The sequence below is a fragment of the Pseudorca crassidens genome, chromosome 14 (genome assembly GCF_039906515.1).
Source record: "Pseudorca crassidens isolate mPseCra1 chromosome 14, mPseCra1.hap1, whole genome shotgun sequence".
NCBI classification, from domain to species: Eukaryota; Metazoa; Chordata; class Mammalia; order Artiodactyla; family Delphinidae; genus Pseudorca; species Pseudorca crassidens.
The window spans coordinates 10,504,269-10,521,289 of NC_090309.1; the positions used below are offsets into that span (position 1 = coordinate 10,504,269).

Here is a 17,021-nt window from a genome sequence, read left to right on the forward strand (position 1 = left end):
AGGCAGCTCGTCATGATGGTTTCCCACACGTCACTGAGGGCGTGGGGTGGGGTCTGGGGGGGCGGTGGAGACGTAGTGAAATCTTTTCTCCGAGGCCATGTTCTCTCATGACAGCTGTGGCTGGAAGCCCTTTCCCATGTTAAGTTCGGAGATGAAGGCCCACGTTGGGTTTCGGTTAAGGGTTTAGCGGAAGCTGACTAAAGATGTAGCCCAGGAGTTTCATAATACAATGGGTCTCTAACAGTAAATGCCTCCTCTAAGGCAGCACGCTGTCCAGAAAAGTTCCTCAGTTGGTGCTCTGACAGTTTAGGTTAAACTCTAATTTGATCGTCTTTTTCTTCCAATAGCCTTCTCATGTTTTATTTTCACATGCAATTCTTAAATGTTTGCACTGATGAGGCGAGTGTCTTAGGTTGTAGATGATACATGGTGTCTCTACGAGGTACATTAGCTGTGCCACTTACTAGCTCTGACTTTAGGAAAATTATCGAATCTGCCTGGCCTGTTTCTTCAGCTGTAGTAATACAGGAAAACACCAGTGCTGGCCTCCTGTAGTAGCTGTGAGCGCTAACCTAGTAAATGAGAACTACGCAGCAGGCACTCAACAAACGCCAGCCGTACTGTTATCACTCACAGTGAAGGCTTGGGACAATTCACTGGCAGTCACAGGTTTATTTGAAATGCAACAAAATCTTTGTTCTTTGACACAGGGGTGGGGTAACTTAGTCCCCAAAGCCTGGAGGTGTTTTTTTGTTTTGTTTTATTTTCTTTTTAAGAGCACCAATTATATGGACTTGAAAAGGTAAAACTAGATTCTGTTTTTATATCTAATTAGAATAAACCACATTCAAATATTAGACTGAATTCAGTGATTAATAGCACAACTTTCTCAAATAGATTACTCTGATTTCCCCTACATTTCACAACACAAAGTTTATTAGCAAAATCATATATTTAATATATTCTGGGTCCTAGACTCTTATCAGATATGTCATTTGCAAATATCTTCTCCTAGTCTGTAGATTATATTTTCACTTCCTTGAATAGTCATAAATTTAGCTTTTGATAAAATCTTGCTTCCATATAAATCTATAGATACAGTTAACTTAAATTTGTTACTTGGTATTACATACAGAATGGACGGACAACAAGGTCCTACTGCATAGCAGAGGGAACTATATCCAATATCCTATGGTAAGCCATAATGGAAAAGAATATAAAAAAGAGTGTATATATATGTATAACTGAGTCACTTTGCTATACAGAAGAAATTAACACAACATTGTAAACCAACTATACTTCAATAAGAAAAGAAGAAACAGACTCACAGATTTAGAGAACAAATTAGTGGTTACCAGTGGGGAGGCAAGATAGGGGTAGGGGATTAAGAGGCACAACTATTAAGTATAAAATAAATAAGCTACAAGGATATATTGTACAGCACAGGGAATACAGCCAGTATTAATAACTTTAAATGGAGTATAATCTTTAAAAATTGTTAATCACTATATTGTACACCTGAAACTTTCATAATATGGTAAATCAACTATACTCAATAAAAAAGAAAAAGAAAAACAAAAGTTTGTTAGTTGGTTTTTGAAAAAAAATTCTTTAAATTTAGATATAATAGTATTTCTCATAAAAATTTACTTCATTGTATTAACACATATTCAAATTACCAGATAAATATTTCTTATAGAATGTGGCCTGAACAAAAAAGAATAAAGCCTAGGTTATGATGGGACAGTTACTTCTGGTTTTCTCACGTGATGCAGGTTGTCATGGAGGGTCTATCAGATTCAGCGGGAAGTGGAAGGTCAAGGGGCACCGCTGTCAGGCTGCGACCTTTCTTATCTCACCCAAGAAGTCATAGGTCTGCTCTGAAATGTCGAAAGGCTCATGGAGCCCCGCTGGCGACAGCAGAGCCTGGAGGGCGCCCTCGTTTTCTTGGCTTTGCTTGAGGAAGTCGGCGATGACCTTCCATCGCGCGGCCTCGGTCTCCTCCTCTGCCCACCTGAACGGAGGCAGGAGCGCAGAGTGGAGGAGGGGAAGCGCGCAGTCGTGGTAAACCAGGAGGAACACGGCCTTCTGGAGCTCCTTGTCTCTCTGCGAAAACACCGGCACCACCAGTGACTGTGAGTGGACCCAGCTCGTTACTCCTCAAGTGTTACACTGGACGAGCTCTGTTAACTAGAAGCCGTCTAGGGGGTGGGAGGGAGGTGCGTCAGTGTCTGGCAGCTCAGTCAGGACATGGACACAACAGGAGTCACCGCGGAGAGAGACAAGTGGTTCTCTCTGAGGGTCTGCAAGGGGCTCCTTGAGGCCAGAGTGCCCCCTGAGTGCCATGGACATTCCATCAAGCAGATGGGGTGCCAGAGTCTAATTCCGGGGACGAGGGTGCGGTTCCAGGTAAACGGAACTAAGACACGATGTGAAGTCAGCTGTATTGCTGAATGAGGCCAAGGTGATACGGGGGAAGGGTAGCAAGGGCTCTGCGTGAAATCCAGAGAAGGGAGCCCCAAGCAGTAGGAATGTGTTGTCAGCCCCGCCTCCCCTTAACAAGAGCTGGGCAACACCCACACGGGCAGCGGCCCGGCTCCCAGCCGGGGTGGGCATCACAGCCGGGGTGGCGGTCTCCACTGCGACGTGGCCCCCGCAGGCTACCGTGTGTGGAGAGGCAGCTCCTACAGGCCCGAGGCCCAGCACCTGTCCACTGCCAAGCTAGAAGGGCATTAAACCTGCCAGTTTTAGTCAAACAAAAACTCAAATAAGGATACCATATATACACTTTTTTTTTTTCAATTTTTAGTGTCTTTGTTCTCCCGTGATTCCTTGAGGATAATGAAAAGTTCAGATTAGTCGTCCTAAAACCATGGACCATGGGCCCCATGCAGCCCACTGCCATCTCTTTTTAGAAATAGTTTTACAGAAAACAGCCCTGCCCAGGTGTTTACATATTGCCTGAAGCTGCCTTGCGTTACAGTGGCAGAGCTGGGTGTTTGAGACAGACCACATGTGGCCTGCAAAGCCAAAAATATTTACTCTCCGGCCCGTTACCAGAAAAGTGTGTCAATCCCAGACTAGAGCAGTCAAGCCACTACTCACTGATCACCGCAAGTTCTGTAATGACCACACTCTCCGGCCACGTAAGCACAGCCACGCCTGCTTTCAATGTGTGCTACAGCTTATGCCAATTTTCTTCTTCCCTCTCCTTACCTGATACGGACTTTGAGAGCTAGGGGAATTTTTTTTTTTTTTTAAATGAGAGAAATTTGATCGCCAACTGGGACACTTTGGCTTAGAAAGTTCCCCTCAGTTCAATAAACTCAGTGATCTGAAATGACTGTCTCGATCAAGTGTTTCCTTTTACACTTGGAATCCATCACCCATACCCTTCTGGGAAGGTGTCTTTGCAACCGTAATAACACCGTTTAACTGTCAAGAGGGATTAGGACCATGGTTACTTCAGCTAAAAAAGAGGCATGATTAGGGTGTGCGGCAGACACGGAGCACAAAACGTGTGACGCTCGGGGTGCACAGTCACGTTACCTTCTCTGATCTTTTTAAGGTACTCTCTTTCTCAGCCCAGGAACTCTAAAAAGCAAACAGAAATATTATGTTAATCCGAGTATTCACAAGTCTTTGCCACACCTCTGCAACTTCACTCTGTCATTAAACTTACGGACAGGATTACAAACGCTGCACAGATCCTGCACGTGTAAGGAGTGAATCTCTAATTAGGTATCGAGTGCTAATGACCCAGAACCAGACTGACTAGGCGGGAGGCATCAGTGAACGATTCCTCAGAAGCCCGTGATGCTTACAAGTCAAAACTAATTTAAGAACAGAGAATCAGTGCAACGCTAACACATGCGTGCAAACTGCACCAACGCAGCACCTAAACAATAAAATACCATTACGCTTTCAAGGTAAGACAGTCATGAAAATAGACAATTCTGCCAAATACCATACTCCTCGACAATTCTGTTTGCCGAGATGAGGACAGGGGACAGGGAGAGGTAGAATGAAGTACAGCTTTGCAAGTAAATATTTCCAATCTGTGCACCAAGTTTCACAAAAGCTTCTTTAAAGAAATAAAAAACCCAGAGTTCAATTAACCCCACAGAAGTATGAATCAAAGACCTTCCAGGGCCCAGCATGGTGCCTTAGCCATAGCGGGCTCTCGTGAAATATCTGTTGAATGAATCAATGTATGTACGATTTGTATAACGAGTAAATATTAATATACTAATGCTTTATAGGGGAAGAAAGAGAAATTCTGCATTAGCTAACTATAGTGCCAGATGAGCTTGTCTGAAATTACAGATAAGCATATGCCAAGAACATTTTCTTACATCTTTTTGCTAAAACCTCATCATTGCTGTTGACACCCCCTCCCCAGCCAAACCAGCACGTGAAATCAGTTTCAAAGTCTAATAAAAACCTCTGTAGACGATGCTTCTCCTTCCAACTCCGCCAGGCTGTATGGCCTCCCTCCTTATCAAGAGGACTCACCTCCCAACACAGCTCCCCTCCCTCCTGCGCACGTGCTTTTCCACGTCTCTGTGCTGTCCGGGGTCCCTAAAGCAAAACCCTTCATGGATTGCCCACCACCTACCACACTCTTCACCCACAGGATGAGACTGAGATCGCCCTTGACCGTCTACAGACGACATCCGACAGGCCAGGCGGGGTCGTCTGCTCTCCTCAAGAGCACGCCCTCTTCCCTCCTGCCTCAGAGTGTTTGCTTGTGCTGACCCTCCCACCTGTGATGTCTTCTTCTCCCGTCCCAGTATGTCGAAACCCTGCTTGGCCCCCAGGCTTTCATTAGGTGCATCTCCCTGAGGACATCTTTAATGAAACAGGCTCCTGATCCTTACATGCTGCCTCCTTTAAATCTGCAAGGACCTGGATTACACATCCCCTACGGCACTTACGTTATCCGAGTATTTGCGTCGCAGGCCTAATACTTGTCGATTCTAATATTTAAGTTGAACTTTGTGAAACTGCCGTTTTTGAAGGCCAATAAATGGCTAAAGATTAGAGATTTCACATGGTTCAACCTAATATCCAGCTGCTTTTTCATACAACAGATAACATACTTCAAGTTAAAATAAAAATGATATGCAGGCCCTGATTCTCCCCTGAAAACTCAGTCAATTTATCTAACAAACCATTTTGGATTTTTGCTCTCAGGACACAATTGGTGGCCACCTTAAGTCAAGGAACAAACAATAGGGAGGAGATTGCAACGGGGTAGAAGGCAGGCACTCCGTCTGCTTACGGGGTCAGGGAAGGCAGCCCTGGGGAAGTCACCTCCATAGTAAGAAAGGACAGATGAGACCAAGTTAGCTGGACAACAGACAGGGATCGGGAGACATCATCCAAATAGGGAAGAAACGAACCCCACAGAAGCCTACAGCTGGTGTCAGAACTCATTGTGCAGTATGTCTAACCGCCTTTAGGACCCGCCAGGCTTCCATCATGATGCACACTACCCACCCTGAGCGCATCCATCAGGTCGGGCTGCTCCAGGAGCTTGGGGAAGGTGGCCAGCACTGGATTACTAATTAAATCTGAAATACAAAAGAATAGAAAGGATTTTCTATAAACTTCAGCCAATGTGTTTTATAGCAACAGACATAAAAACATGCATTCAGATTGAAATGACTGTGCCACGTGATTTGCTGATAACACATTCTACCCACGTTAACCTCTCGGAGGGCTGGAAGCTGCCCCCTCGGCCTCCATCTGCCCCTATATCCACACCCCGGGGAAGTCTGAAATGAGTCTGGTACCAAGTAGGTAAAGCTTTTAGGTGGGAGTAAAGTGGCTCTGAACAGAATAAGACTAGAACATTTTGTTCTTCTATGTTTTTTTTCCAACCTCTCTTTCCTCCTCATGAGTGTGGTGCGGTAAGAGAAATCTTCCAATTAGGAGGCGCCCACACTCTCAGGAGGCTGAGTGGGAACGAGGGGCACCAAGGGAAAGGAGGTGGAGGGCGGGCAGCTCCTGCCCAGCCTGGGGCCAACGGATGGTGCTGGATGACATCGGAAGGAATGAGGAGTTGGGGATTCTGACCACGTGCCTACATACTGTGCAGGAGAATACTGATACTTCACAATCAATAGTGGCACGTGGAGGGCTGTGCAAAGAGGCCCACCAGGAAGGACACTTCAGAAACGGCAAGGGCAATGACTTCTATAATCTTGTGTCCTCAGCAGAGAAAAATCCTCTCTCTAGGTCTCACTAAGTTTATTCTGATGCGCAGATTCAAATGAAGCCAACGATTCTGAGTAGGCTTCTCCCTACCTATAGGAAAACTAATAAGCCTTCTCCTCTTTAAGGAGTCGGGTCGTTCGTGAAGTTTTTCTGGAGTCGTTGAAACAAATTCAGAGGCAAGTGACGACTAAAAGGCTTAAACTGTCCTTCCTTTAGAATTACAATTATTCCTTGAGAAATGTTGGTGCTTCTCTGACTCTAGGTAGTTCCATTTCTACCTACCTATCCAGGTGGTGTGTCCCTGGGAGGGGACTCGTGTCTAACCATGAACTCCACTTGTCCATGAGAGCCGAGTCATCATGGGGCTCTCTCTCCCTCTCACTCGATTCTAGCCACACTGGCCTGCCTTCAATTTCAATCTCTCCAGTGCACTCCGGTTTTCTTGCCTTGGGTCTTCAGACACGCTGGTCCCTCTATCCAGAAAGGATCCACCCCCACCCATCTCCCCTGTATGTCTAACTCCTCTCTCAGGTCTTCTCTTAAATATTCCTTGCCCAGAGAAGCCTTCCCTCATCCTATGAATTAATTCAGGTCTTCCTAGGGTACGCTCTTGTTGTGTATTTCCCTTCAGAACACTTGAGGTTGAAAAGGATTATTCATATAATTTTGTGTTTGAAGTCTGTTGCTCCACGAGAGTAGGGATGATGGTGCCTGTCTCATTCATCACTGGGTCCTGGCACAATGCCTGGCATATACTAGGCACTCAATAAAGAATATCCAATAAAATTCAACTTTCTCTGGAGGTAATTCTTACAACACATGCATATCTCTGTGCAAGTTCAATCATGTGTGACAGCTCACTGATTTTTTTAAAATTACTTTTTAACATTTTACTTGGAAAAAGTTTCAAGCTGACAAAAAAGTTGCAAGAATAAAAATAGAAACGCTGAACACCTCTTACCTGGATTCACCAATTTTATTGATTTTTAAACTTCTTGCATTAAGAACCAGTTATTTTGGGTAATTTTGGTCTCTTTCCAAAAAAGATGATATACATATCAAACACGTAGTAAAAACATTATTGAAGACATTAAAGGAAAATATGATTATATCTGAAATTTAGGATCTCAAGTCCCCAGAATCTGAAGGTAAAAAGTGTATATCGTAAAGAACGGAACACGTCCGGAGCTCACACAGGAGGCACGCTGAGCACAGTGCTTCGCGTCTGAAGTAAGTGGTTGACACTGATGCTATTCTAAATATTTTATTCCAAATGTCACCTTCAGAAGCAGAAGATAAAGGCTGGCAGAGGTTACATTTACTCAAAGCATGATGCACTGTTGTACGTGAGGAAACTGCAAAGACTTCTCACCAGCACTGTGCATGCTCATCCTGTCTTTCAGGAGCACGTCACCAAGAATCTGGCGATAAAATATCAACAAATGAACGGAGCACATACTTCCAATTAATGTTTCCGGCAGTAGACTATAAAAGAAGAAAAAAAAATGTATTCATTAAACAATCCCCTATGACCCAACCTACGGTGTTTTTAAAATGTATACTTATTACTCGAATGAAGAGTTTCAAGTTTTGCTTCATTATTGAAAAAAATTTTTAATAAGTTTGAGGAAAACTTCCACTATAAGTTGACCTCGTTAAACTTCAGAAAACTTTTATTTTTACGTGTGTACTTTCAAGTTGCGACTCTGGGTTACCGTTCCTGGGTTTCCATGTTCGCATATACAGCCATGTTAAATGTCGAATAAAAAATAAAAGTCATCAATTATGTGCTTTAGAAAGAACGGGACTAGTCAGCTACAAGTTTTAACAAAGCCATGTTGCCACCTCACCCGATGTGACGAATGCAGAGGAAACGAGTTCAGACTGTTCCCAGTGCTGGGTGGAACACAGGAGGGTGTGGCAGATCAGACTGAATTCTGACTCTGCGGTGCTACCTCCTAGCTATGTGATTTGGGGTTAATTATTTATTCTCCTTGTGTTTCGGTTTCTTCATTTGCAGAACACAGATAGTCATAGCTGCATCTCAGGTTACTAACAGGATTACAATGAGGTAAATGTGGAATGCTTAATGCAATGCTTGGCACATACTGTAGCAAGGTCTCAAGGACAAGAAAATCTCAATATTGAAGTTACACTGATATCAGCTTAAAATGGACTGGAAGACCTTTAGGATGTTGTGTGTAATCCTCATGGTAACCACACACAAAAGATGCATAGAATATACACAAAAGGAAATCAAAATGTATCATTACCAAAAAAATCAATTAAAAACACAGGAAGGCAGGAAGAGAGGAAAGGAGGGACAAAAATACCCTTAAAACATACAGAAAACGAATAACAAAATGGCAATTAAGTCCTTCCCTATTAGTAATTATTTTACATGTAAATGGATTAAACTCCCCAACCCCAAAACACAGATTGGCAGAATGGATTAAAAAAACAGGATCCAACTATATTGTGTCTACAAGAGACCCACTCTAGATCTAAGGACATTCACAGGTTGAAAATGAAAGGATAGTTAAAGATATTCCATGCAAATAGTAAAGAAAAAGAGAGCAGGGATAGCTATACTAACATCAGACAAGACAGACCTTAAGCCAAAAAGCTGTTACTATGAAAGATATTATATAATGATAAAAGGGTCAATTCATCAAGAAGATATAACAGTTATAAACATATACAACAGACATCAGAGCTCCTAAATATATGAAGTAAACAGTGACAAAAGTGAAGAGAGAAATAGATCTACAATCATAGTAGCGGACTTCAATACCCCACTTTCAATAAGGGATAGAACAACCAGTCAGAAGATCAATAAGGAAAGAGAACTTGAACAACACTGCAGACCAACTGTAACTGGCTGACATATACAGAACACTCTGCCCAATAGCAGAATACGCATTTTTCTCAAGTGCACATGGGACATTCTCCAGGACATTCTCCTAACATACGTGGTCATACATTAGGCCACAAAACAAGTCTTAACAATTTAAAAGACAAATTATACAAGGTATATTTTCTTTTTTCCAAAGTACATTTTCTTTTCAACTTTTTTTTTTTTTTTTTGCGGTATGCGGGCCTCTCACCGTTGTGGCCTCTCCCGCTGCGGAGCACAGGCTCTGGACGCGCAGGCTCAGCGGCCACGGCTCACGGGCCCAGCCGCTCCGCGGCATGTGGGATCCCCCAGGACCGGGCACGAACCCGTGTCCCCTGCATCGGCAGGCAGACTCTCAACCACTGCGCCACCAGGGAAGCCCCCAAAGTACATTTTCTGATCACAATGGAATGAAACTAGGAATCAACAGCAGAAGGAAAACTGGAAAATTCACAAATATGTGGATATCAAACAACATACTTTTAAGCAACCAATGGCTCAAAGAAGAAATCACACGGGAAATCAGAAAATATCTTGAGACAAATAAAATGAAAATACAACACACCAAAACTTATGGGATGCGGTGAGAGCAGTGTTAAGAAGGAAAATTTATAGCTATAAATACTTACATTAAAAAAGAAGAAAGATTTCAAATCACCAACCTAACTTTACACCTTAAGGAGCTTGAAAAGAAAAACAAATGAAACCCGAAGGTAGCCGAAGAAAGGAAATAATAAAGATTAGAGCAGAAATGAACAAAATGGAGAATAGAAAACTACAGAGAAAACCAATGAAAGCAGAGCTGGTTCTTTGAAAAGACAAATAAAATCGACAAACCTTTAGCTGGATTGATTAAGAAAAAAAGAGACTCAAGTTACTAAAATCAGAAATGAAAGGAGACATTATTACTGATTTTACAAAAATTACAAAGGATTATAAAAGAGGACTATGAATAATTGTATGCCAACAAATTAGATAATCTAGATAAAACAGACATACTCCTAGAAACACACAACCTACCACGACTAAATAATAAATACAAAATCTGAACAGACTTATAACTAGAAAGGAGACTTAATGGTAATCAAAAACCTGCCAACAAAGAAAACCCCAGGACCAGATGGCTTCACTGATGAATTCTACCAAACATTTAAAGAAGAATTAATACCAAACCCTCTCAAACTCTTCTGAAACACTGAAATGAAAGAAATACTTCCAAACTCATTCTGTGAAGCCAGCATTATCCTGATACCAAAGCCAGACAAAGACACAACAAAAAAACTACTGACCAATATCCCTGATGAACACTGATGCAAAAACTCCTCAACAAAATACTAGCAAACATAATTCAACAGCACATTAAGTTTTATACACTATGACCAAGTAGGATTTATTCCTACAAGGCCAGGATGGTTCAAAATAAGAAAATCAATCGATGTAATACACTAGACTAACAGAATCAAGGAAAAAAAAAACACGTTATTTTCTTAGCTGATGCTGAAAGCATTTGATAAAATGCAACATATCTTCATAATAAAAACACCCAACAAACTAGGAATAGAAGAAAACTATCTCAACGTAATAATGGCTGTATGTGAAAATCCCATAGCTAACCTCATACTCAATGGAGAAGACTGGAGGCTTTCCCTCCAAGATCAAGATCAAAACAAGGATGTTCGTTTTCACCATTTTTATTCAACATATTACTGGAAGCCCTAGCCAGAGCAGTCAGGCAAGAAAAATGAATAAAAAGCATATAAGTTAGAAAAAAAAGAAGTAAAATTATCTCTGTTCACACACAACGTGATTTCAATATTGAAGTTACATTGATATGTGACGAATGCAGAGGAAACACACACACACACACACACACACACACACACACACACAAAACTGTTATAATAAACAAATGCAGCAAAGTTGCAGGATATAAAATCAACATACACAAATCAGTCATGTTTCTATATACTAACAATGAACAATTTGAAAAGGAAATTAAAACTTTAATTTCATTTAATAGCATATCTAATAGCATTGAAAGAAAGAAAATACTTGGATCATCAAAAAATCTAGAAACAATAAATGCTGGAGAGGGTGTGGAGAAAACGGAACACTCTTGCACTGCTGGTGGGAATGTGAATTGGTTCAGCCACTATGGAGAACAGTATGGAGGTTCCTTAAAAAACTACAAATAGAACTACCATATGACCCAGCAATCCCACTACTGGGCATATACCCTGAGAAAACCATAATTCAAAAAGAGTCATGTACCAAAATGTTCATTGCAGCTCTATTTACAATAGCCCGGAGATGGAAACAACCTAAGTGCCCGTCATCGGATGAATGGATAAAGAAGATGTGGCACATATATACAATGGAATATTACTCAGCCATAAAAAGAAACGAAATTGAGCTATTTGTAATGAGGTGGATAGACCTAGAGTCTGTCATACAGAGTGAAGTAAGTCAGAAAGAAAAAGACAAATACCGTATGCTAACACATATATATGGAATTTAAGAAAAAAAATGTCATGAAGAACCTAGGGGTAAAGCAGGAATAAAGACGCAGACCTCCTAGAGAACGGACTTGAGGTTATGGGGAGGGGGAAGGGTGAGCTGTGACAGGGCGAGAAAGAGTCATGGGCATATACACACTAACAAACGTAGTAAGGTAGATAGCTAGTGGGAAGCAGCCGCATGGCACAGGGATATTGGCTCGGTGCTTTGTGACAGCCTGGAGGGGTGGGATAGGGAGGGTGGGAGGGAGGGAGACGCAACAGGGATGACATATGGGAACATATGTTTATGTATGACTGATTCACTTTGTTATAAAGCAGAAACTAACACACCATTGTAAAGCAATTATACCCCAATAAAGATGTTAAAAAAAAAAAAAGTCAAAAAAAAAAAAAGAAAATACTTGGGAATAAAAAATAGAAATAAAATTTCAAATATTGAGATTTCAAAATATAATCTGGAAATACAAGTGAGTGCTTTAAAACCTGACACCTGGTGCACACTAAATACTTACTGAGAATATTGAGCACCAGAATTAACCTTAGCAGATGATCAAGAAAATGTCTTGAATCATTCTAAACACACATTTTCTGTGTTATTTTTAGAAATACATGAACTCTGTCACTAAGCATGAAGAATGAGCGTATAGGAAATCTCGAAAACCTTGCAAACAATGTCCTCTACCAAGAGGAAGATGTCTTTGGGCTAAGGGAAACCACCTAAAGTTAAAGGAGACTTTAACTTCAGAAAATAATCCTTCACTCTAACTTCTAGGATGAGAATTTTAGAAGGGAAAATTAATCACAGAGGTAACATCCAGGCTTCCAGCCTGCTGAAAGAGAGCAGAATGAACGTGACCCCAGGGATGGTACAGGAGTAATGAGTTCCTATGACTAGTTTCACAGAATTTAGATACGTATCCTTGACCACTCCCTAACCCTTGCATTCTAGAAATGCCCCAAAACACAAGATAGATTCTCTTACCACACTTATATTCATATAGAGCATTTCATGCACAGAGCCAGAAGTCACCCTTTTCCAGCCCCGCTAAAATTCTGATCGTGCATAGCCCTGACCTAGATTTCAGGTTGGCTGCAGGGGAACATTTAAGCTGCCTCGATGCCACCACATGCCTTCTCGGTGTTCATGCTGTGATTCCATGTTGTTCTACACCCCGCCCTCCGGTCTATGGGATATGTGGGCAGTGTTTCAGCAGCATGCCCAAACTCATGTCTCATGCTGAAAAACAGACATTAATTCTACGAAGGGAAGGGGTGGAACCTTCCTTCCATTCTCTCCTCCCCTTCTCTCCCAGATCGGCCTGCTCTGTCTGGCAGGCATCGCGGCCAGCCTGCAGTGGAGGCCTTCAGCGCCCACAGTGCCGGCACTCCTTTCCTTCTGGTACCTCCCCATAAAACGAAGCAACGCTGCTGGCTCTTTACCAGAGCTTCCTTTAGGGAAATCCTTTGATTTTCCCAAATCCAAGGTGACCAGGAAGCTCTGAGCTGAAGAAGTAAAGATATACTTCCTTCTGACCTCACAGACAGACCAACAGAAGGGCAATAAACATGATACTGGGCCCCCGGCAAGCAACACTATTACTTCATTTATTTTTAGCAATGATACAATGGAAGTAAAAGAGAAAAAAAGATGGCATACATCCAGAGAGCAAAGGAAAATAAACAAATTTGTAGCAAATTTATATACAGGCATGTAGCCTACTGCCACAGACCAGTATGTCTCGGTATTCAGAACCCGTGCTCTGGGAGTCTGGGTCTAAATTCAGGGCTTTCCCTCATCAGAGGCTTAAAAGCATGCATTTGGCCAAATCACACCAAGTTAAACCCCATCAAAAAAACAGCTCCCAAATCAGAAAGGCAAGTCTTGGTGAAACAGGAGGACCTATCTGCTCCCTCTTCCGTCTCAGCTGAGGGTCAACATGACCAGAGTTGTCTCCATAAAAGGAGACCCAGGGACAGGATTCTGGTGCTGTTTCTTTGGTCAAGGAGACGAGTCCACGTTGATTCATCGGATTTTCACAGGGCTCCTGACAGCCAAAGGAGACACACACGGAAGACTGCTGGCTGGTGAGAGGGCAGGATGAAGCCAACCAGCAAGGATACTGGGGAAACTGGGCACTAATGCAGATTATAACTGGGCTTCCCACCCTTGGCCCTGCCCGCAGTTTTGTAGGTCCCTTGGCATAACAAAAAGAGCCCCGTCCTTTCTCCTTCAAGCAGAGAAATCTGGCTAAACAAAGATGAAGGGTTTATTCATTTATTTTTATTTTTTTTAACGTCTTTATTGGAGTATAATTGCTGTACAATGGTGTGTTAGTTTCTGCTTTATAACAAAGTGAATCAGTTACACATATACATAAGATGAAGGGTGTTTTTGTTTTTGTTTTGTTTTTTCTTTTGCGGCACGTAGGATCCTAGTTCCCCAACCAGGGATTGAACTCGTGCCCCCTGCAGTTGAAGCGTGGAGTCTTAACCACTGGACCACCAGGGAAATCCCCAAATATGAAGTTCTTAAGCAAGGGAGAGTGGGGACAGAGGCGGGATGGGCGTTTGGAGGAGTGGAGGAGGAGGGCTGTTGGTAGCATCATCCGCCTTCTTTTCCCACTCACTGCAGGTGGCAGGTCAGGGAGAGGAGACTGAGAAGGGTCAGCCCCATCTCAGGCTCCACCTCCAGGGTGCACAGGCCTGATTCCAGCCTCTCATCCTGGACCCACAGCACAGCCCTCGCACCCCAGCCCATGGCCCAGCAGTAGGGCCCAAGGCCTCTGGCTTCACCATGCCCACGGTCTGCCCCTGGGAGAGCCTGCCTGAGGCCGGCGGGCCCTGAAGCCCACGCTGGACACCACCAGGAGAGCAGAGCGCATTTCTGCATCAGGCAAAGTGGAGCGGCAATTTCAAGACGGTGCTCAGGTCTCTCTCGGGGCTCTGGGAGGAGACAGGAGCGGACACCAAGACGAGGTGGGGGAGGCCAGGGACCGCAGAAGGCAGAGCAGAGCGCCCGACCACTTTTACACCAGCAGGAAGAGCTCTACTTGGAAATTATTTCACAAACATTTTTCGGGTGCCTACTGTATGCTGTAACCAACAAGGGCTCAGTTCCTGACGTCAGGGGATGAGGACCTGGGACCCTTCTTTGAGAACCCAGCATGCAGAAGAACGTTCATTGCTTTGGGGGAACGGGCCCGCCCATCTGACCGCCGCACACCCAAGTCAGATTTGATCTCTAGATTGTAAAGCGTATCTGCAAACTGATATTTGGGGCCAAAGAAACACTATTAAGAGCTGTGCTTGACAGACACGCTTGGGAGTGCTTCGGACTCTCGAAAGCTTATCAACAAGGGGGGTAGCGGGAGGCTGAAGACGTAGGAAGAATGAGGCCAGACAGGATTCTAGCTTTTCTTCTACAAAGACCGCTACTGTGCTTCTTCTATTAATCTTGAAAAATAAAAACTGTCCAAGGAAAGATTGGCCAAAAGAAGGGAATTTATAGGCTCTATGAACATCCAGGAAAAAAAAAAGCCAAGAGGATGAATACTACCCACGAACACATAATTAATGGTTATTGAAAGATTTAACTGTTAACACTATAATTATAATACACATTTCAGTACTAGAGATATTTAAACTGGGAGCATGATCTAGAATGAGAAAAGCAACCATTCACAGAGGTGGGCCAAGGTTCCCTGCTTCCTGATAATCCGCGAGCAGAGAGCAGGTCACTGTGGGACCAGTCAACTGCATCAGTCTCTGTTCCCGAGCCACGCTCCTCCCTCTGCCCCTCCTGTCCACTGCGTACTCTCCACATCTCCACGTCATCAACTGGCACCTCTTCCAAACCTTCAAAGCTTCTTTTGAATCCCCCGATCCTACCAGCTACATAGCACATCCTCATCTGAACAAATGTGATGACAGTGCCAGCCACCTGTCATTGTATTTACATTTATCTAGACATATGATAATAGTAATAGCTATAGCTGTTTATAATATAGCTATTACTATATAAGAGTAATAATTATAGCTGCTACTTATTGTGTGTTACTGGGTGCCACGTACTAGCTAAGTGTTTTATATATTTTCTTTTCCTTAAACCTCTTTAGTGCTTGATGGGGTTAATACTATTATGATGTCCATTTTAAAGACGTAGACCTTGAGACCCTGAGAAAGATGGTAAATGACTTGTCCAAGAGGTTACTGAGTTAGAGATGGATCGACCTGGGATTCTACCAGTGCAAAATCTCCCTGAAGAAAATGCAAATTAAAACCACCAACAGCTACCACTAATCATTTATTAAAATGGGCAAGGACTTCTCTGGTGGCACAGTGGTTAAGAATCTGCCTGCCAATGCAGGGGACACAGGTTTGATCCCTGGTCCAGGAAGCTCCCACATGCCGTGAAGCAACTAAGTCTGTGTGCCACAACTACGGAGCCTGTGCTCTAGAGCCCGCAAGCCACAACTACTGAAGGCCGTGTGCCACAACTACTGAGCCCAAGTGCTACAACTACTGAAGCCCGCGCCTAGAGCCCGTGCTCCGCAACAAGAGAAGCCACCGCAAGAAGCACATGCACCGCAACGAAGAGTAGCCCCTGCTTGCCGCAACTAGAGAAAGCCTGCGCGCAGCAACGAAGACCCAATGCAGCCAAAAATAAATAAATATATAAATAAATAAATAAAACGGGCAAAACAGAAAAAAATTGATCATATCAAATGTTGTCAAGAATACGGAGTAATTGGAACTCTCATATGTGGCTGGAGAGGGTGTAAAATGGCCTCTAGTCATACTGGAAACCAGTTTGGCAGTTTCTTATAAAGTTAAACAAACACCAGATGATCCAGTAATCCCACTCCTAAGTACCTACACCCACGAGAAAGGAAGACATGCCCACACACACAAAAACTCTTACGCAAATATATAGAGCAGCTTTATTCATAATTGCCCAAAGCCAGAAACAACCCAAGTATCTATCAACTAGTGAATAAATAAACACATTAGGGTATATCCACCAAATGGAATACCAATTAGAACAAAAAGGAAAAAACCACTAGCACAGGCAACAGCATGGGTGTATCTCAACTGCGTTACGCTAAATGAAAGAGGCCAGACTCAAAAGGCTATGTACTGTGTGAGTCCATTTGTAGGACATTCTGGAAAAGGCAAAACTGTTGGGAAAGAAAACAGAGGAGCAGTAGCCTGAGGCCGGAGCTGGAGAGTTGATTACAAAGGGGCATCAGTTCACTGTTTATAGTGATGGAAATATTCTCTATCTTGACCGTGTGGTAGTTATATGACTGTATATACTTGTCAAAACGCAAAGAACTTAAACTAAAAAGGGCAAATTTTACTGCGTGTAAATTATACCTCAACAA

General features: G+C 43.0%; 1 protein-coding gene across 10 annotated transcripts in view; it reads right to left on the reverse strand.

Annotated features, from left to right (window-relative positions):
• The window catches only part of LOC137205931 (nephrocystin-1), a 104,913-nt gene that overhangs the window by 37,090 nt on the left and 50,802 nt on the right, over positions 1 to 17,021 (reverse strand). For 5 of the 10 annotated variants that reach the window (XM_067704341.1, XM_067704338.1, XM_067704337.1 and 2 more), the window contains 3 exons: positions 7,595 to 7,707; positions 5,503 to 5,576; positions 3,550 to 3,594 (listed from right to left, as the gene is read on the reverse strand). In XM_067704341.1, the coding sequence (XP_067560442.1) occupies positions 3,550 to 3,594; positions 5,503 to 5,576; positions 7,595 to 7,707 (232 nt within the window). Of the gene's footprint in view, positions 1 to 743; positions 2,107 to 3,549; positions 3,595 to 5,502; positions 5,577 to 7,594; positions 7,708 to 17,021 lie in introns of those variants that run through there. The other 5 variants (XM_067704345.1, XM_067704344.1, XM_067704343.1 and 2 more) reach the window with 2 other exon arrangements.